The 20759-nt window shown below is 39.8% G+C and overlaps 1 protein-coding gene across 3 annotated transcripts in view; it reads left to right on the forward strand.

The window, feature by feature from the left end:
* LY75 (lymphocyte antigen 75) overlaps positions 1-20759 on the forward strand; it is a 119909-nt gene that overhangs the window by 1938 nt on the left and 97212 nt on the right. For all 3 annotated transcript variants that reach the window (XM_069577406.1, XM_069577404.1, XM_069577405.1), the window contains exons 2-6: positions 4125-4496; positions 9357-9527; positions 13739-13903; positions 17598-17708; positions 18935-19075. In XM_069577406.1, the coding sequence (XP_069433507.1) occupies positions 4125-4496; positions 9357-9527; positions 13739-13903; positions 17598-17708; positions 18935-19075 (960 nt within the window). The remainder of the gene's footprint in view (positions 1-4124; positions 4497-9356; positions 9528-13738; positions 13904-17597; positions 17709-18934; positions 19076-20759) is intronic.

A 20759-nucleotide genomic window follows, 5' to 3' on the forward strand; every position in this document is an offset into this window, starting at 1 on the left:
ATTTGCCTTATTTTATCTCTTTTGTCTCCCCATAGAACTCAAGATTTTCTTAATTTCTGCAATCTCTGCAATTCCTGGCCTCTCTCATCAACCAAGAGCAAAGATCACTAACTTAATGCTATTCTTCTTGCAGGAGGTCCTCAAAGGTGTTTGTTTTCCTGCATCCTTCCCCACCTTGAGCACCTGCTCTGGTCAGACTTGTGGCCCTATTGAGGGAAGCACTGGGATTTTGAAAGCTCAGCCATTTGGGTAGCTTGTTTGGCACTATGTCAGCTTCATGATGCTGGTGATGGTGTGTGCTTCATCGCATGTATGCAGCTAGGTTTGTGCAGGCGGTCTCCAATACTCAGATGCAGAGGAAGTACTTCTGTGTCCTTGGGAGGATGCCAATTGCTTAGTTAGCTTTTTTGCCTCCTGGGAGGACTAGCAGCTTGAAGTACACTAATTCTTCAGAGACTCCTGAGGTTTTCATCAGCCCACACCACCCAATCTGAACTCCATGACTTTCTGACTCCTAGTACATTGCTCTGGACCCAACCATCACTTTAGTACTGTTTTTGAACTGGCAAATCCAGACTTCTGGGTCTCTCCTAGTGTACACTCTACACATATAGTAGCAGCTCCACAAAATGCTTAACAGTGTGGGCTCAGGAAGTTCCCCTGAAACTTAAAAAGTTGCAATCTTCATCCTTCTTGCCTTCCCAAACCATCTCCTCTCCATGTGTCTGTGGGTTACAAAATGTTGAGGTCCAGTTTCCCTTCGGAATGTGCAAAGCTCTTTGGTTTGGGTCTTGTAACTCAGGAGTTACTTAAGAATCAGACAATAAGAAAGAGCTTTCCTGTGATGGTCTAACAATTCATTTTCAATTTATGATAATGCTATGTAGCTATTTCCTCTTAAACATCAGTAGAATGTTTATATAAAATGAAACATTTTAAAAAGTGCTCTGGGGATGATGAGGTGATGAGTCTTCTTTTCATCAACCTCTGTCTTTTAGACTTGTCTCAATATTGTATTTGTAGGTAAATATTAAAATTCCCTTTAGGGCAAGTATAACGTGAATAAGATGCAATATAAGGCTATCAGATGCAATATAAGGCTATCAGTAGAGAATCTGTTTTATAAATTGCTCTGTAATCACCATTTCAAAGTGTAATACATTTCTGATATATTTCATATACCCTTATTTAACAAATTTTTAAAATTATTTTCACATTTTTCGGACCTCCCCCACCCCAACCTACTTTCCCAATAGGGTCACAAGACTGGAGCAGAGTGAACAGCTTCTTTGTAAGGGTAAAGAAAGATATGAGGAACTATCATGAGACTACAAGACTCTCCCTTCGTTATATATTATGTATGAATGCTTACACATTATATATGAAGGCTAATTACAAGTTTCTTTAAATCATATCAATAATTAATGTATTAGCTAAGTGATCACTATAGGTGTCAAGCGTTGATATTACATATGTGGTTATAAGATAGATTTAGAATGAGACAAGTATCTACAATCATAGCTGTTAGAAGCTTGGAAACTCCTTTTCAACATAGCTACTCCACACCTCTCCTATAGTCTTTCAGAATTTCTACAACCTTGTTAAATTCATGGGTGTCCTAGAAGTTAAACGTATATTAAATGAAAGTGAGAGTATTAGTCACTCAGTCATGTCTGACTCATGGAACCCTCTCCTGTAGTCCATGGAATTCTCCAGGCACGAATACTGGAGTGGGGAGCCATTCCCTTCTCCAGGGAATCTTCCCGACCTGGGGATTGAACCTGGATCTCCTACATTGCAGGTGGATTCTTTACTGGTTGAGTTACCAGGGAAGCAAGTGGGAAAGGGTAAAATTTTTTTCTCTTCCAGAGTACTTATAAGGCAGCACTGTCACCTAAGTGCACATGCCCAATACAGATGGAATTCACATGACCTGAAATGCTCCTGGCATGATGTAATAAAGTTGTGGACATCTATTCAAGAACGATACGCAGTGAACTTAGCAGAGCCCTGTAAAGCCTGCAAGGCTCGGAAAACTGAATTAGTGGAAGCATAGAGTGTTAGCACTGGAAGTAACTTAAAGATTTTTATACTCTACTGCTTTCATCTCACATTTGGGGATAAGAAGACCCTGGGGAGTTTAGCTGAATTCCCCCAGGTGTCCCAGCTAACTAGAAACAGAGGCAGAGCTTCAGTCTAGGACCCTAACTCCTTATTCTTCTGCTCTCACCACTGTTCTAAGCGCTGTAGCTAATCCACTGGATTCTGCAAAGGCAGCTTGGAAAATCTTGGGTCAAAGAGCACAGAGCAAAGTGCCCAGGAAGGAGAGCAGGGAGATTACAGAGCAGGAGAGGGGAAGATCCAGAGGGGGTGCACTGCCCACTCTCCCGCAGAAGCCGACTTCTTTGTTTTTTGCTACAGTACCTGATACTTTGGAGTGCAAGAGAGGTGAGAGGGAATAGATTGGCAAAGAGTTACATCACGGTCTGATAATCTTCTGAGATAATATGTTTTCCTTTTTTTTTTTGGCTAACTGTCTGCCCAAACTGTGTCTGTAAGATAGGGAACAGCAGAGTGATGTCAAAGAAGAATGAGGGATGGAAGCTGCTATTCAAACAGATCTAACTGCAACACTAGGCAGTATTGTAAAATAGCAACTTGAAAGTGGAAATAGCTTAAAGTTTTAAACGATTTTGTTCTTGCTGTTCCTGTTGTTTCACTTGGTGCTGCTACTGCTATTTAAAACAAGCAAAAATTCTGTCCGAAGTTCAAACTGGAATTGAACTTAATCATATAGGTGTTATTTGCATAGTGAAATTTCCCCTCCAGTCCTTAGTATAAGAATTTTTAACTCTGCAAGCCTATGAATTATTATTAGAAAAGGTGTTTGGTGTTAGTAAAACCACTGAATGTGATGCTGGCATCAAAATGAAAGTACCTTGTAGGAACTAAAATTTTACAGCTCCTTCTCCAAAACCCTTTGGTTCATTGACAAAGATTGCTTACGTTTGTCTCAACTGCTTCAGGTCATCGACATGTCCTGTGCTATACCTTCACAAAATGTTTCTTTGTAAAAGCACTGACCAAATGGTACTATTGTAATTTGCTATAACAGATGTGACTCTTGCTCTACAGACTCAGGTGTGCAAGAAACAGTGTACTATTTTATTTCCATAAAATCAAGTTAAATTTTATTCTGAAGTCCTATTCTACCAGGTTAACAGAAATTCAGTTTCTGTCACTTCTGAGGTCTTCCCCAGCTCATACAAAACTGCCCAGGGAACACTCAGGGAGATTCCACCCTTTGCTCAGCTCATGCTGGTTACTTGTGAATTTCCCTTGTCCAAACCTACTGGGTCTTGAATTCTGTGAATCAGGTGGCTCCTGGAGCTCAGGTTTTACCTCCCTGGGTGATCCAGATGGTCAGTCCCCACATCCCCTCCCCAGAGGCTTCCTGTTGCTTCCTGGAGGTGACAGTGGAGCTAGCCACAGGTCCCTACACTCAGAACCCAGACCTCCATTGCCTCTTATCCCTTTATCCCACTTTTCTACCCTGTCTCCTCTCAGACACATTAATGTCATGCAACAGTTAACTTGCTGAAGTAGCCGAAGTGCAATCAGGACAGAATTGTAAGCTCAGGATATTTTTCATTGACTACAGGCTACTTATCTAAAGAAGCTCTAAGGAGCTTCTTCATCTCATTAAATAAGGAGGAGATCTCACTGAATGACAATAACAAATATGTATACTATTCTAAGTGTTTTGCATGTATGAGCTCCTTTTATCCTCACATCCACCCTGTGAAGTACTGTTTTACAAAGGAGAAAGCTGATGCACAGCAGGTAAATGACGCCCTGATCACACGGTCAATAATAGCAGAGCAAACTATTACTATAAAGCCAAGCAAACTGGCCCCAGAGCCCACGCTCTTAATCCTACACTGAACTGCCTCTCTGGCCACCACTGTCCTCCAACCTTGTATGGAATGTTACAGTTTATACAGCTGGGAGGATGTTAACAGTCTGGGGGTGCTCAGACTCACTCTCCTTAGCAAGCAGGGCCAAGGCACATCGGCCACATAATTCAGAATCCTGAAATGTCTTTTCTGCCTGTCTTGTCTCAGGTAATGATCCATTCACCATCGTCAATGAAAACACAGGCAAGTGCATCACGCCGCTGAATGACTGGATAGTGGCAAAGAACTGCGACGAAACCAAGGACATGTTGTGGAAGTGGGTGTCCCAGCATCGGCTCTTTCATTTGCAGTCCCAAAAGTGTCTTGGCCTAGATATTACCAAACCCACAGATTCCTTGAGAATGTTTAGCTGCGACTACAATGCCATGCTGTGGTGGAAATGTGAGCATCACTCTCTCTACGGGGCTGCCCAGTACCAGTTGGCTCTGAAAGGTGGACATGCCATAGCAAGTACAAATTCATCAGATGTCTGGAAGAAAGGAGGCTCAGAGGAAAACTTGTGTGCCCAGCCTTACCATGGTGAGTACTGGAGAGAGACTCTGACTTACTGCTGTATTTGGTGCAAGTGGCCTTGAACGTGTACCTCTGATCACACTTAGAGTCATACACTGGTGAGTCAAGTGAACAGGCCTCTAGTTCCAGGCACTGAGTAGTAACATTGAGCTGCTTCTATGAGGTCAGTGCTATTTGCCCACTTTCACAGGAAAGGGTAGGAGAAATTAGATGCCTTGTCAGAGGTCTCACAGCTATTCTGCAGCACCCGGGGGTTTGAAATCTCTCTGATGCCTGAGCATATGTACTTTCTATGATTATATCCTGAATTCCAGAGAAAAGAAAATGTTAGAGTAACTGGAAGTCCCCTACACAGGATAAAAGTCAAATAACCTAATAAGGTTGACCTATTCTAAGTTAAAAATGAAGAAGAAGAAAGAGGGGAAAAAAAAAGGAAATGAATTTTTTTCTTGTCTGCAGATTTGGATGTAATGGAAAAACTTTAAGAGTATTATGTGGCTTTATTTTTTATTTTGGCATGGCTATCACACTGTAATTATGATTAAGTATTATAAGAGTGGACTTTTTCCTCAGTTGCCTCCAAAATAAGTATATGAATACAAATCTTCCTCTAGTTACAATATTGTTTTGTCCCAATAAACCCATCAAAAATTGAAAATATCATAAGTTGAAAATGCATTTAATACACTTGTAATGAATATCATAACTTAGTCTGGCCTGCCTTAAATGTGCTCAGAATGCTTATATTAGCCTACAGTTGGGAAAAGCCACCTAAAACCAAGCCTGGCCTATTTTATAATAACACGTTGAATACCTCTTGCAGTTTATTGAATACGGTACTGAAAGTGAAAAACAGAATGGTTATGTGTCAGTTGTTTCCCCTCGTGACTGTGTGGCTGACTGGGAGCTGTGGCTGCTGCTGCCCAGCATCAGAGAGAGGACTATACCATGTATTGGTAGCCCAGGAAAAGATCAAAATTCAAAGTACAGTTTCACTGACTAGGTATCACTTTCATACTATCACAAAGTCAAAAAGTTGTATGTCATACCATCGTATGTCTGGAACAGTCTGCTTTGCCTTTGGGTGCACTGATCATGAACTTTGAGTCTATAATGAATAGACTAGAGACATCAACTTTGAGTCTATAATGAATAGACATTCGGTTATAATGAATTTTTGAGTTTAAAAAGAAAGAGTAGATTTATCTTTTAAACCTCCAAATGTAAATTAGCTCTCACGCAAGCAAATCTTTTTCCATTATGTTGCTCTAAATTATATCAAATGTTGAATGTGTGGGTATCTATACACATTTATATATGTTTCATTAAATTATCTTTGTCTTAATTATTATCTCATGTGTGCTCTTCTTTGTAAATTTACATAGCTTTACAGAGATTTTTTTCCTCTTCTTTCAAGCTAAATTTGGCCTCCCATCTTTTTTGTACCTGAACAGGTTTTTCTCCTGGAGGAACCACCTCTTTCCATTTCCTAGTGAGGGTGCAGCAGCTTCCGAGATGTCAGGTTCTGCTGTTATGGGAAATGTCAGAGAATCAGAGATGGGGTTTTCCTTTTCTTCAGTCCTTGACCCTTGAGTAGTTGAAAAGTCTGCTTCTGTTAGCCACCTTCCTCCTAACCTTAGAAAGCAATTGCTTTTTGGATACCACTTTAAAAATGGCAAGCTTAAATTTTGTGCTATAAAGCCTTTCTCTCACTTGGCAGCCAAGAGAAAACATGGAACCATGCAAATTGCCTTTTAAACTGGATTTAACTTGTTTCATTATATTTGTTCAAAGATCAGAAACAATAATTTTCTTGGCCTGGCTCCTTCTGTCTTCTGCTCCTAACTGAGGGACACAGTTGTAATTATAAATTCCCTCAGTCCCCCAGATGCCTTCATTTCAATATAACTAGTTTTCGTTATAATCCTATGTGTTTTATTTTACACATTTATGCTTTTCTGAGAAGGGGGCTCACATGCTTTACACGGCTGCCAAAGTTATCAGTGGCACAAAAATGGTTAAAAACCCACCTAGGGCATCACCCCAGAGAAAGCTGAACAGTGCTCACCAGCAAGAGCCCACAGGCTGTATTTGACCTTACCAAATACAGTATTTTAAACACTAAACATCCAACTAAGAAACTTAGAAATTCCTAAGACAAGATGCATGTAGTCCTGACTTATCAGCCTATATCTTGAGTTTTCATTTGCACTGACGCCAGGGCCAAACTTGCCTCTTCTCCATTCCTCTCCAGGTGACTGGTACCATCCAAGTTGCATGTCAGAAGTCTACAAGTCACCCTAGAGTTCCTCTGCTCTTCTCTCCCACCATTCAAATGTAGTCAAATGTAGTCAAATGTTCAGTCCTGGCAGTTTTACTCTTAAAATTTTGTAGTCCTTTCCTGTTCTTGGGTTGGAGACTGATGTCTTAAGTTAGAGACTTTCTCTAGATGTGCTCTCTCAAACTTCTCATATTGGACCCCACCCCTCCTTCTTGTCTAATTGTACAGAATAAGAAAGATAAGATACCAGAGTCCAACAAAGCGAAGTTCAAGGTAACCCAGCTTGTTACGGCAAAAACCAGGATGACACTCCCCAAATACAGCTTCTTTACTTTTCCCTGGCTTCTGCTATATATATTTTTTTTTTACTTCTAATATAAAAACGTTTCTCTGTCATTATGTTCTGGGTTGCCTCTCTCCTCACCCCCGTCCTGTGTGAGCCATGCTCCTCTCAGAAAAAATTTTCACTGTGTAAATTTGATGAATTAATTGCTCTTGACTGGCATCCACATATGCATTTATATCATTAAGATATCTTGGCCTCACTAGCATGCCTCAAGTTTTGAATGTTTGGTGAATCACGCAGAGGAAGTAGACTGTCAGTGGTGGGGAACCTGTAGAAGTGTCTGAATTCTAAGCAACTTAGAAGTCTGCCAAGCTCTTTAAATATCGAAGCTGTTTTTTCCTTTTGCTACCAAAGAGGTTAACGTTAGTTTTCTATGTAAGCATTTCATCTCATAGATGTGTGCCTATTGCAGAGTAAGCTGTGGTTTTAAGGCTGTCATCATCGGAAATTCATACATTCAAAGGGTATCTTAGGAAAGCCTGTCTCTCTCGGGAGATCCTTAGGACTTAAGAGGTCCAATAACATCAAAGAATGTGTAAGAATAAAAGTCTTAGTGAATAATTAGCATAATTTAGCTGCTGCTGTGTGGTGGTTGTTATATGCTTATCATTCTTCAAAATGTATTGTGAACAGGAGAGCTTTTTAACTGAAGCCCAGCTTTGAGCTATGACACTAACTTGAAGCCCGAGAAGGCAGCCGTTGATATCACACGTTGTCTTTATGTGTCAAGGACTCAAGGAGAGAGCCAGTTCTGATCCCTGTCACAGCTGAATGACTAAATGTTTCACTTAACGACTCTGCAAAAATGGGGATTTCACAAACAAGTGTAATACTTGCCCCACTGATCTTGTGGGCTTGTGGGAAAGAGCAAGTGACAGCACTTTTACAAGTTTGAAAAAAAAAACCCTCATGATTCTACAAATCATAGTCATTGTGCTCATGGGCTGTCCTTTTAAGTGCTGTGATATGGGAAGAGAAATCAGTCATGTGCTACTGGGAGTTTTGTTATGGTTAAAAATAAAAGGTAGATAAGGTCAAATTGCTCTTTAACCAAAGTATACTGTTCAAAACCATTTATATGTCAGAAAACAAAACCAAAATCCTTAAAAGATTGTAAAAACATCTACATTATTTTCCTGTACTGCTGCTTAATACATTCTAAACTGTTAAGCCTCACATTTCAGTTAAACAAGCAATTGAGAATAATAAAGAAGTGGAATCAAATTCTATCTTAAACACCCTTTTAAGCAAATCTATGAGACATTTTGAGGGACCCAACTAGCATAGTAAATGATGATAAAATCTGATTATTATCCTCTACCTATCAACCATGGTTTTAAACAAATTATGGAAAAAGGTGACCGAAATAGTTATAGGGTTAGCTGTTCTATAAGATACCTCTCCAAAGGAACTGTTACCAACATAAGTATTTAGCACTTCTTCTAGCATTTCCAGGTATATTTGAGGTTGGAATTGTTTTTCAGTTCCTCTCCATGTACCAGGGAAAAATTGTTAACAGGAAAGGCTAGTTCTGCTACCTTGCTGGCCACCAACTGGTTCCATGACTGCCCTGCTGACTCTGGTTCTTCTTTCATAACCTGAATTACCACGTCCTATCCCTCTCCAAGAGACTGCTGAGAAACTCAGCAGCCTTTTCTCCTACTTCCTCAAAACCCTCAGCTTTGATTCCACCACCAGTCTGCAACAATGGAGCTGTTTGTGCACCTCTCCAACTCCACATTTGGTTTCAAAGCCCGCACCCAGCCTCAGTGATTCCAAGGCATTTTGCTGGCCTCACTCTTACTAAAGGAAATAGAATTTAGGTTTCCTCTCAAGCAGACACCCCTTTTGGTGACTCTCTGCCATCCAGAGTAGTCAGTTTATCCTTATGTTATAAAGCCAGGATCTTTTAGCTCCTCATCACATCACAATAAATGAAGCTGTACCTGATCATCTCACCGAATGTCATGAACAACCCTATGAGCCGGTATCATTACTCCTAATTTTCAAATGCAGAAACTGAGACTGATAGAGGTTGGAGAGCTTGCCCACAGCCACACAGTTGGTCAGTGAGGGAGCCAACATCCATGCTCTGAATTGCCACATGGTGCAGCCCACCTAGATACTGGGTTCTCATAAGTATGAAAACATCTTTCAAAACGGTTTTAGAAGGTAGTTAACTAAAGCTGATTATCTAGTTTTTAACTCTTCTTTCCTCCACTTTCTCTCCAACCCACAGAAATCTATACTAGAGATGGGAACTCTTTTGGGAGACCTTGTGAATTTCCCTTCTTAGTTAATGGGACCTGGCATCATGAGTGCATTTTTGATGGAGATCGCAGTGGGCCATGGTGTGCAACCACCTTAAATTATGAATATGATCAGAAGTGGGGCATCTGCTTACAACCAGGTATGTATGGGCTGGTAAACTTTGTAGGTGGAAAGAAAAGGATACTGTTCCTATGTGGAAAAGGGGAGAGGGAAGAGTTCATGATTACTCAAAAATGACAGCAACAGATATCCTAGAGAAGGAGTGTAAATTTGAGGAAAGACAGGGAAGTTGTGTATAGCTAAGAACTTACTTTTAGAAGTGAGCCAGGAAGAGAACCAAGACAGGATGCTGTCACTGAAGGCAGATGATGAGGAAGTCTGCTGTACCACGGATACTTCAGGAAGAAGACCAGGCCACTTCCTGGCTATTGCCAGGAGCAGTCAGGAAATTGCTACTGGCCTTAATAGAGCAGTCTCAAAATTAAGAAATATTTTTTAATGGGCAATAAGTTAAAAGCATCAACAGTAAATAGAAAGGAAAAAGCTCCAGTAATAGTAATGGTTATTACTTATAGTAGCAATAGTTATCTCTTGGCCCTGCCAAGTATCAGGTGCTATTCTAAGTACTTAACTTTTATTAACTCATTTACTCTATACACAGTTTTATAAGGTAGGTACTATTATTTATTCTCATTTTGTTGTTGTTGCTAAGTCCTGTCAGACTGTTTTGTGACCCCATAGACTATAGCCCTCCAAGTTCCTCTGTTCATGGAATTTTCCAGGAAAGAGTACTGGAGTTGGTTGCTTTTCCTTCTCCAGTTGATATTCCCGACCCAAGGGTGGAACTTGGCTCTCCTGCATTGGCAGGTGGATTCTTTACCACCAAGACATCTGGGAAGCCCATGTCCCCATATTACAGGTGAGCAAAGTGAGGCACAGGAGAGTTAAATCAATTGCCTAAGGTTACATAGATAATAAATTTCAGAGCTAGGATTCAAATTCAGCTCTGGTGTCCTTGCCTCAAACAACTACATTATCCTGCCTTGTTCAGTAGCCAGTCTGATGAAATTAGTAATGCTGATCTCTCCTTAACAGAAGCTGAGCTTCAAAATGTAGAGTCCTAAGCAAATTGAAAAGATTATGTCAAGCCAATCATTCTCAAACTTCAGGTTGTAACAGAATTATTTTGAGAGTTTGTTACAATATAGATTTCTGGGACCAACCTCCAGAAATTGTAATTTGGTAGATTTTGAATGGTATCCAAAACTTTGCAGTCTAGTGAGTTCCCAGATGATGCTGATGATAGTCTGGGGACCACACTTTAAGAATTACTTTTCTGGGTAGAGGCAAAGGCTTTTCAGCACTGAGAACTTCTGGGTAGAGGCAAAGGCTTTTCAGCACTGAGAACTTACTGAAAGATAAAAAGCCAATATTTACTCCACCTATAATTGATGACAAGCTGGGTTCGGTCAACCAGGCACCAATTGTATTTCAGTCTTACCATAGTCTGGATCGTGGGCTTCCCCAGCGGCTCTGTGGTAAAGAATCTGCCTGTAATGCAGGGGCCATAGGAGACACAGGTTTGATCCCTGGGTCGGGAAGATCCCTTGGAGGAGGGCACCCATTCCAGTATTCTTGTCTGGAGAATCATGGACAGAGGAGCCTGGCGGTCTACAGTTCTTAGGGTTAGCAAAGAGTTGGACATGACTGAAGCGACTTAGCCTAGCACAGAGTCTAGATCAGAAACTTTAGGGATTGTGGAGAGGCTTAGACCTTATTCAGAGCAAACCCTCATTTCTCAGGTAAGAAGTGGCAGACCTAGATTGATGAAATAGCCTGTCAGTGTCAGACCATATTTGTGTGGAGCCTGGTAGATCTCCCAGGATTCTGACCTTCATTTCCCAGTGTGTTCCACCTTGTTCCACCTTGTTCATTCCCCATCCCATTCCACCTTGCTGCCTTGACTGACGTGTGTCTTGGTGCCTTTAGCCTACTTTGGATGAAAGAGCGGGTTGTCAGTGCATTCATGTGCCTCCCTTTCTACAGAAGTGAGATTGTGAGTTTCTCAAATCTGAGGACTGCTAAACCATAGAGGTTGTATTTTATAGCAAATGATACATTGCCATCCTGCTGAAATCTTCCAGAATTACAAGTGTTTTGCCTTAGTGATAAAAAAGAACCTTTCGGTAATGCACTTGCAAATCCACCTACTTTCTTTTTACCAAATGTCACCTCTACTGTGGTTTAGGACATTCAGAAGTGGCTGAAGGAGCAGTGTATGCCATTCAGAAGATCAACAACACCAGAGTTAGACAACTGTACTCTGGTTATAGCTCTGCTGCTAATGTCCCTAGATCCTTGTTCCTGTCTGTGAAATGAAGACATTACACACAATGATCTCTAAGGGACCTTCCCACTTGAGGGTCCATAAGTATAACTGGTTATGGGAGACCCTTTGGAAGAACCCATGTGAAGCCAGGGATACACTTAATGTAAGCTCTGTTGGGTTTTCCTTCTTGTTGGGAGCACATGGAGGCCCTGAGTATATTTTTGAACTAGTTGTATCAAGACCTGCATATCTGTCCTGGAAAGAGCTTGAAGGTTCTTTGTCTGAAGTTATGCATGTTCTTTAGATATTTGTTGAAGAAAAATGATGTTCACATTGTACATGTATATTTATATATACATATATATATAGTCTTCCCAGGTGGCGCTAGTGGTAAAGAATCTGCCTGCCAATGCAGGAGACACAAGAGACATGGGTTTGATCGCCTGGTTGGGAAGATCCCCTGGAGGAGGAAATGGCAACTACTCCAGTATTCTTGCCTGGAAAATTACATGAGTAGAGGAGCCTGGTGGGCTACAGTCCATGGGGGTCACAAAGAGTCAGACATGACTGAGCACACACACACGCATGCACACATATGTACGTATAGACATATAGTGCATATATAATGTTAGTTCTGTAATATTAGTCATATATTACATCATCTTTTAAAATACAAGGAGAAACTAGACTGAGTTTCACAAATAAGGTATCACTACCGGGAGAAATAGCAATAACCTCAGATATGCAGATGACACCACCCTTATGGCAGAGAATGAAGAGGAACTAAAAAGCCTCTTGAAAGTGAAAGAGGAGAGTGAAAAAGTTGGCTTAAAGCTCAACATTCAGAAACTGAAGATCATGGCATCTGGTCCCATCACTCCATGGGAAAATAGATGGGGAAACAGTGGAAACAGTGGCCGACTTTATTTTTGGGGGCTCCAAAATCACTGCAGATGGTGATTGCAGCCATGAAATTAAAAGACACTTACTCCTTGGAAGAAAAGTTATGAGCAACCGAGATAGCATATTCAAAAGCAGAGATATTACTTTGCCAACTAACGTCCATCTAGTCAAGGCTATGGTTTTTCCAGTAGTCAGGTATGGATGTGAGAGTTGGACTGTGAAGAAGGCTGAGCGCCAAAGAATTGATGCTTTTGAACTGTGGTGTTGGAGAAGACTCTTGAGAGTCCCTTGGACTGCAAGGAGATCCACCCAATCCATTCTGAAGGAGATCAACCCTGGGATTTCTTTGGAAGGAATGATGCTAAAGCTGAAACTCCAGTACTTTGGCCACCTCATGAGAAGAGTTGACTCATTGGAAAAGACTCTGATGCTGGGAGGGATTGTGGGCAGGAGAAGAAGGGGACGGCAGAGGATGAGATGGCTGGATAGCATCACTGACTCAATGGATGTGAGTCTGAGTGAACTCCGGGAGTTGGTGATAGACAGGGAGGCCTGGTGTGCTGCGATTCATGGAGTTGCAAAGAGTCAGACGCGACTGAGTGACTGAACTGAACTGATGCATTAAATCTTAGGCACTTAAGCATTGTCTAAACACACACACGGACATGACTGAAGCGACTTAGCAGTAGCAACAGGAAACACACACATATGCAAACACGTTCAGTGGTTTCACTGCAGAACATGGGCAAACCCCTCTTTAGTCTGATACCATCTTCAAGTGAGCTGAGGGGTTGAACACAGTTGAAGACTCCTGTTTTTAGGCAGAGGGTAGGTGTGGGCTAAAATGTGACATTATAATCAATAGGGCTATATAAAAGGAGAGTAGAAGCTAGAAGCAGCATGGAAGCTTTAACTAGTCTAAGTCATTTCCTGTCCTGTTAGTTTGGTTTTTTCATCTAACCAAAGAATCAAAATATTATCTAGTAGAGCAATGACAGCCTCAATCTTAGCATATCTTAAGAGTATGCAAATTGAATGGCAGTATTTGTGAGTACTCTAAGTAATAGACAACATGATGCCCTTATTTTATGATCACTGACATATCTTTTTATCAACAGAAAGTGGCTGTGAAGATAATTGGGAAAAGAATGAAGAGATTGGAAGTTGCTACCAATTTAATATTCAGGCAACTCTTTCTTGGAAGGAAGCTTACGTTTCATGTCAGAATCAAGGAGCTGACTTACTGAGCATCAACAATGCTGCTGAGTTAACTTATCTTAAAGGTAGGTTTAAAGAGAGGGGATATATGTATACTTATGGCTGATTCATGTTGAGGTTTGACAGAAAATAACAAAATTATGTAAAGCAATTATCCTTCAATAAAAAAATAAAAAGAAAACAAAGTAGGTTTTGGTTGCTGTGGTAGAGCAAATTGCTGAGATGGTAAAGGTGTTGTCTTCTGTTTTCATGTCTAGGTATGTTGTTTTCTTCTATATTTCTCTGTCTTTTCCTGAGATTTAACACCGAAGCCCTCAAGTAAAAAAATACTGAATATAATATTCAGTCCATTGAAAGTGCATCTCATGATAAAGACCAAGAGAGGTAAATATTCAGAAAACGAGGTGAGGTAGCAAAATTAAACTGCTAACCGAAGCCTAAATGAAAGGATCTGAAAAAAGGTGAACATTAAACACTTTGAACATTGACCAGGAGAGAATTTGGGGAGTGGAGAAGATTGTTGAGTTGAAGTAGATCACCTCAGTAAAAAACTTCATATTTGAATAAACGAATGCAGTTCTACATCCATGGATTCAACCAACTGTAGATTGTAGAGTTCTGCAGTGTGCATTCAGTGAAAAGAGTCGGCATGTAAGTGGACCAGCATGGTTCAAACCCGTGTTTTTCTGATACTATGAAGTATCAGAATTGGAATTTGAATTTCAGCATATATATAACTCCAGAACCCTTACTTCATTACTGTAGTACTTACTCCTCTTACATACCTTTCTTTGTTTTCATCCTTAAAAACCTACTGGACTTTTACATGCCCACCCACCATGTATGAGGCATTCCTTTTCTCTACATCTTCTCCAACATTTTTTGTTTCTTGCCCATTTGATAACATGCATGAGGTGATGTCTCATTGTAGTTTTGATTTGCACTTCCCTAATAACTAGTGATGTCAAAATCTTTCATATGTTTGTTGGCCATCTATATGTCTTCTTTGGAACAATGTCAATTCAGATCCTATGCCCACTTTTAAATTGGGTTGTTTGGTTTTTTGTTTTTGAAATGTATGAGTTCTTTGTATATTTTGAATATTAACCCCTTATAGTATAAATGATATGCAAATATCTTCTCACATTGGTAGTTTCCTTTGTTGGGCTGATAGTTTCCTTTGCTGTGCAGAAGCATTCTGGATTTATATAGGCGAGTTTGTTTACTTGTGCTTTTGCTTCTTTTGTCTAAGGAAAAATATCCAGAAACATTCTAAGACTGATGTCAGAGAACATACTGCCTATGTTTTCTCCTAGGAGCTTTATGGTTTCAGGTCATAGATTCAAATTTTGAATCCATTTTGAGCTGTGTATTTTAATATGGTACAAGACAGTGGTCTGGTTTCATTCTTTTGCACATGGCAGTATCCAGTTTTCCCAATACCATTTATTGAAAGGACTGTCCTTTCTCCATTGTATGTTCGTTGTTATAAATCAGTTGCCCATATATGCATGGCTATATTTCTGAGCTCTCAATTATGTTCTTTTGATCTGTATGTCTGTTTTTCCTGCCAGTACTATACTGTTTTAATTACTCTAGCTTTGTGATATAATTTGAAATCAGGGAGTGGTTACCTCCAGCTTTGTTTTTTTTCTCAGGATTGCTTTGCTTATTTGAGGTGTTTTGTTGTTCCATATGAATCTTGTTTGTATAAAATTTTGTTCTATTTCTATGAGAAACATCATGGAGAGACCTTGAGAGTGTTGTGTTGTGTGAAATTAGTCAGACATATAAAGACAAGTACTGTATGGTTTTACTCATGTGATATATTTAAATAAACAAATACATAAACAAGCAAAACAAAAACATAGAGAACAGAATAATGGTTATAAGATGAGAAGCAGGAAGAGAAGTGGGTGAAATGGCTAAAAGTGGTGAAGTGGCTAAAAGAAGTCAACTATATAGGAACAGATGGAAACTAAAGTTTGGTGGTGACCACACCACCAAATATAGAAGTTGAAATATAATGTTGCACACATGAAACTTATGTTATAAAACAGCGTAACCACAAAAAAAGTCTGCTGGTCTTCTGTCATGGTTTTTGGCTTAAACTTTATTCAGATCTCTTTCTCATTCTTTTAACCCTTTCTTGTGTTATTCAGAACTTGAATAGTCAGATCTCTTGAATGGAAATCTGTCAAAGAAACAAAATTTTGGCTACTGTTAGGCAATGGAATTCTATTCCAGACCCCACTGAAAACTTACAAAAAATACTGTTGAGAATTAAAAGTGCCAATAAATTTGTCTCCCAGAATACTGACATTTGGAAGCTAATGGCTTCTGTGAGGGAAAAAGTTGTCAAAGTGTGACTGTCAACACCAATCCAAGCAGTCTGATGATGCATTTGAAGGAATAAATGTTGCAGGATTTCTTTATGCATCAATTTTCTTTAATAACAAGTAAAAGAGAGATAATGAGTTAATGAATTCAGTTGTGTCCCTGGCCACATACTCTCCACAATTTTTTGCTTATCAGTAATGTCAGATGTGCAGTCCTTTCCAATTTTCCAAGCTTCTCTTTCACTGTGAGTGCTCAATATGCCTAATTATGATTGCTGATTTCCTAAGACCTAAGAAAGCGTACTTTGACATCTGAAACTCAGAGTAACCAAATCTGAAGAATTTCTTGAAATTTCTGATAATATTGTGTCCCTTCCCTAAAAACTAGCAGGTGTAAACAGTGGACTGGAAATAGTGAGGCCCACAAAAGGGCTTCCCAGGTGGTGCCAGTGGTAAAGAACCTGCCTGCCAATGCAGGAGACCCAAGAGATGTGGGTTTCATCCCTGGATTGGGAAGATCCCCTGGAGAAGGGAATGGCAACCTGCTCCAGTATTCTTGCCTGGAAAATTCCACAGACAGAGAAGCCTGGCAGGCTATGGTCCATGGGGTCGCAGAGTCAGACACGACTGAGCGACTGAACACACAACACACACACAAAAGTGAATCTGAAATTTGTGATCAAAGTGCTTGATCTAGTCAGGGAAATAAGAGTTGCACAGACACAAAGATAGTGGGGAATGTTATTCCCAAATGACCTCTGGGTTTGGTAGCTAGTGGCTGGATGGGACTAGGAAATTTGCTGACAGAAATAAAGTAGGATCATCCCTCTTGAAGATAAATCCCACATAGTCTGAAAGAGCATTCTTTCTTCTCTGTGCCTGCCCTGCACCTAATTAGTTTATTTTGATTTTGTTTTACTAATACAAGGGGCCTACCAGTGGGGGATTTGGTTTGCTCATATTCACTAGATTTTGTTTGGGAGTCAAATGTCCTTCTCAGGGACCTCTAATCATCTATCTTTCACAGTGAAGCTCCTGGAAAGCACAGTGTATCCTTATATTTCACTCTTAACCTCATATTTATTTCTCACTGGAGTGATAATTGGTCCTCTGTTCCTACCATCCTCTTCCCAGAATCTTCATCCTGTCTTTTTTCAATACACATGGACCCATACAACCATGGAAGAACTGGACAAGCTAATGGAGAAGCTGAATGGATTAACTTAGCAGCCTTTGGGTTTCTCAATAGATAGAAGTTTTGTTGCCTGTCAGCATCACCTGCCTTTGTTGGATACCCAGTCTCCTACAGGGATCCTGCCTTATAATCAAGACCTGCAGATGTTTTTGCTAGTAGTATAAACTTGTCTGGATTATTAATAACATAATTTTTTCACTTTTTAAACCTGTGTAATTCTTACAGGAAAAGAAGGCATTGCTAGAATTTTCTGGATTGGTCTAAATCAGCTGTACTCTGCTAGAGGCTGGGAATGGTCAGACCACAAGCCGTTAAACTTTCTCAACTGGGACCCAGGTAACTGCCTGCTCTTCCATTTACAAAGCATAAACTTCAAAAACAAAAACGAAACAAAACAAAACAACACCTCCCCACCCCCTCAGAGCTTATACAAATTTCAAACTCTCAGAAGAATTTTTTTTCCCTGAACCCTTCTTTATTGTGATTCCATTATAGCCACGTTGACCCCCACCATGGGCAACTGAGCATTTGTCCCTAATCCTTAGAGTGACCCTGAATTTTTAGGTAGGAGCAGAAAGAGCCCCACTCCATGGCCCAGGAAGCTTTCTGTGACCCTGAGAGGACTTGACATGTCCGTGACTGACCCATATTGCATTTCATCTGCAGCTTAACTCTAATATGGAAATAAGTCAGTTCAGTTGCTTAGTTGTGTCTGACTCTTAGAGACCCCATGGACTGTAGCACACCAGGCTTCCCTGTCCATCACTTACTCCTGGAACATGCTTAAACTCATGTCCATTGAGTTGGTGATGCCATCCAGTGGAAATAATTCCTCATTCTCAAACTCCTGAAGTCTTCCACTGCAGCACCCAAGTACTGACAACATAATGGTTATATTTTCATATACAAATAAATATCCTTAAGAAAATTTTATAGTAAATAAAACAAAACCCTAGTTAGTCAAAAGGTCTTTACCCTCCCCCCAAAAGGTTTAGATATCTTTTTAAAAAATAAAATCATATGCTTCTGATAAATGTAGAATGTAAAAGTTAACACTAACTTCACTACCAAAGTATTCTACATACATATAATAAAAACGAGACAAGTGCAATAAAATACCAATACATTGGCATTTCAGTTAATAGAATTTTTAGTAAATAAATTCTCTATTGTCTCAGTAAGTAGAATCTTTAAAGATAATTTAATCTTAAAGCCTTAAAGGCATAGTAGAATCATAAATTAGCATTTTTATTGGGTAGGGTAGCAAATTAAGAACTACTGACCGCAGGATATGACAGGCAGATTGGTTAGGGGCAGAGGTTTGGTTTTGGGTTTGGTTTTTTAAACTAGCTACAACATATCAGAATATTTCTACTCCTGTGTCCTATATTTAAGAAGATATAAACATGTGATTGTCTATTGCAGCTTATACGTCTCAATGTAGTTAAAAGTTTTAACTATTTCATGAGTTCCAATAAATAAAGTTAAGAATACAAATTATTTTTTCTAACCACCACCCTTGCCCTAACCTTCTTTTAACTCTGAAAATCTTGCCATTTCAGATGTGCTGATGACACCTACCATTGGCAGATCAAGCTGTGCAAGAATGGATGCCGATTCAGGTCTGTGGCAGAGTTTTTCCTGCGAGACTCGACTGCCCTACGTCTGTGAGAAACTGTTAAATAGCACAGTGGAGTTGACAGGTACCTTTCTCACTGCCTCCGACAAAGGTCTCAAAATTAGTTTTGTGAAATCAAGCAAATCCACTTCAGATACCTGTTTCCTCCTTTCCTTCACCTGATACTGCCAATGCAGGAAGGTATTTGATATTGACCCTGTGGTTAGATATTATAAACTATACGGGAATAAAGCTTTAGCTTGCTATATGCCCGGAAGAAGGCAGAGGTATTCTAGATAGGAAATGTAGTTCTCTTCACAGGTGGCTGTTCTTTCTCTGGAGCAGTGGTTCCCCAGACCAAGAGCATCAGCTGTACCTGTACCTGTGAGAAATGCAGATTCTTAGGACATACCCATATTTACTAAATGAGATACTCTGAGGATGGGGATCCCCAACCTGTGCTTCCAGGGGCTTCCCTGGTGGTTGGGTGGTGAAGAATCTGCTTCCCAATGCAGGAGACCCAGTTTTGATCCCTGGTTGGGAAACTGAGCTCACACGTGCCATGGAGCAGCTAAACCCACACACCACAACTAGAGAATCTGTGCGCTCCAACAAAAGATCCTGTGTTACCCAAGGAAGGTCCCATGTGCTGCAACTAAGACCTGCCACAGCCAAATACATACATGAATTTTTTTTTAAGACTCTGGATTAAAAAAAAAAAAAAAGTTGCTTTGAGAAAAGGAAAAAAGCCTTTTGGGTGATTCTGATACACTCTTAAGTTTGAGAGCCACACTCTAAGGAGAGGTCTTATATATGACCTGCCCCTATTGGGAGTGAAAAATGATGGACATAGGAATTGCCCTATAATGCCCACCCACCTCTCTGCTTTACCAGGCTGATTCTAACAAATGAGGTAGAAAGGAGAGGTGTAGATGGACAAAATATGTGCACAGAGGTGTTTTTTCCCAGGGAGTTTGGGAGTAAGAGAGACACAGGACAGCTGAAACTTCCAAGGTCCAGAAAAGTTTGAGAAGTGTTCAAAAGAATGGAGGAGAGAAATACCCTTATTGTCTTTCTGGGGGCCCACCATATACCCGGTATTTGATTAAATCCTCATTGAGTACTTAAAACTGGGAGAAGAGGTTTTAAATTGTCTTGTGCTTTAAAGAATGTTGAGGGAAGAGAATAAAGCATAAAATTTCTTATCCAAATAGGAGCATAAAGCTGTTCTTTTAAGATTAAAAAATAATAGGGGAAAATGAACAGTCATCTTCCAAGTTGATTCAAACCAAATTTAGTCCATACAACAAAAGGCATAGCAGAAAGGACAGCACCAATGAAAATAAACCAGGGTGACTGATTATAGATCAAATAAATATCCTTTAGTAGCAATTATTAAGTAAATCATGATGTTTCCACATGATTGAACAAATGCATTTATTAAAATAACTGTGCCAGCAGAAAAATACAAAGAGCAGAACAAAATCATATGTTTACTTATCATTGTAATCTTGTAAAAATATGTATTCATAGAGGCAAGGACTATAATATCAAAATAATTATTTTAAGTTCAATTGTGAATGTTTTCCCCTCTGTTCCTTTATTATAATTGTAAAATATAATAATAATAAGTGCTATTTCAGAACCTTAAAGTTAATCGAGTTATTTTACGAGTGTGAGAAGTGGAACCTGATTTTATCCTTTAGTAAAAAACACACTGTCCACATTTTGAAGATGTGTTTTCTTATAGCAGATATTCCAAATGGTCC

The sequence above is a fragment of the Ovis canadensis genome, chromosome 2 (assembly GCF_042477335.2).
Source record: "Ovis canadensis isolate MfBH-ARS-UI-01 breed Bighorn chromosome 2, ARS-UI_OviCan_v2, whole genome shotgun sequence".
NCBI classification, from domain to species: domain Eukaryota; kingdom Metazoa; phylum Chordata; class Mammalia; order Artiodactyla; family Bovidae; genus Ovis; species Ovis canadensis.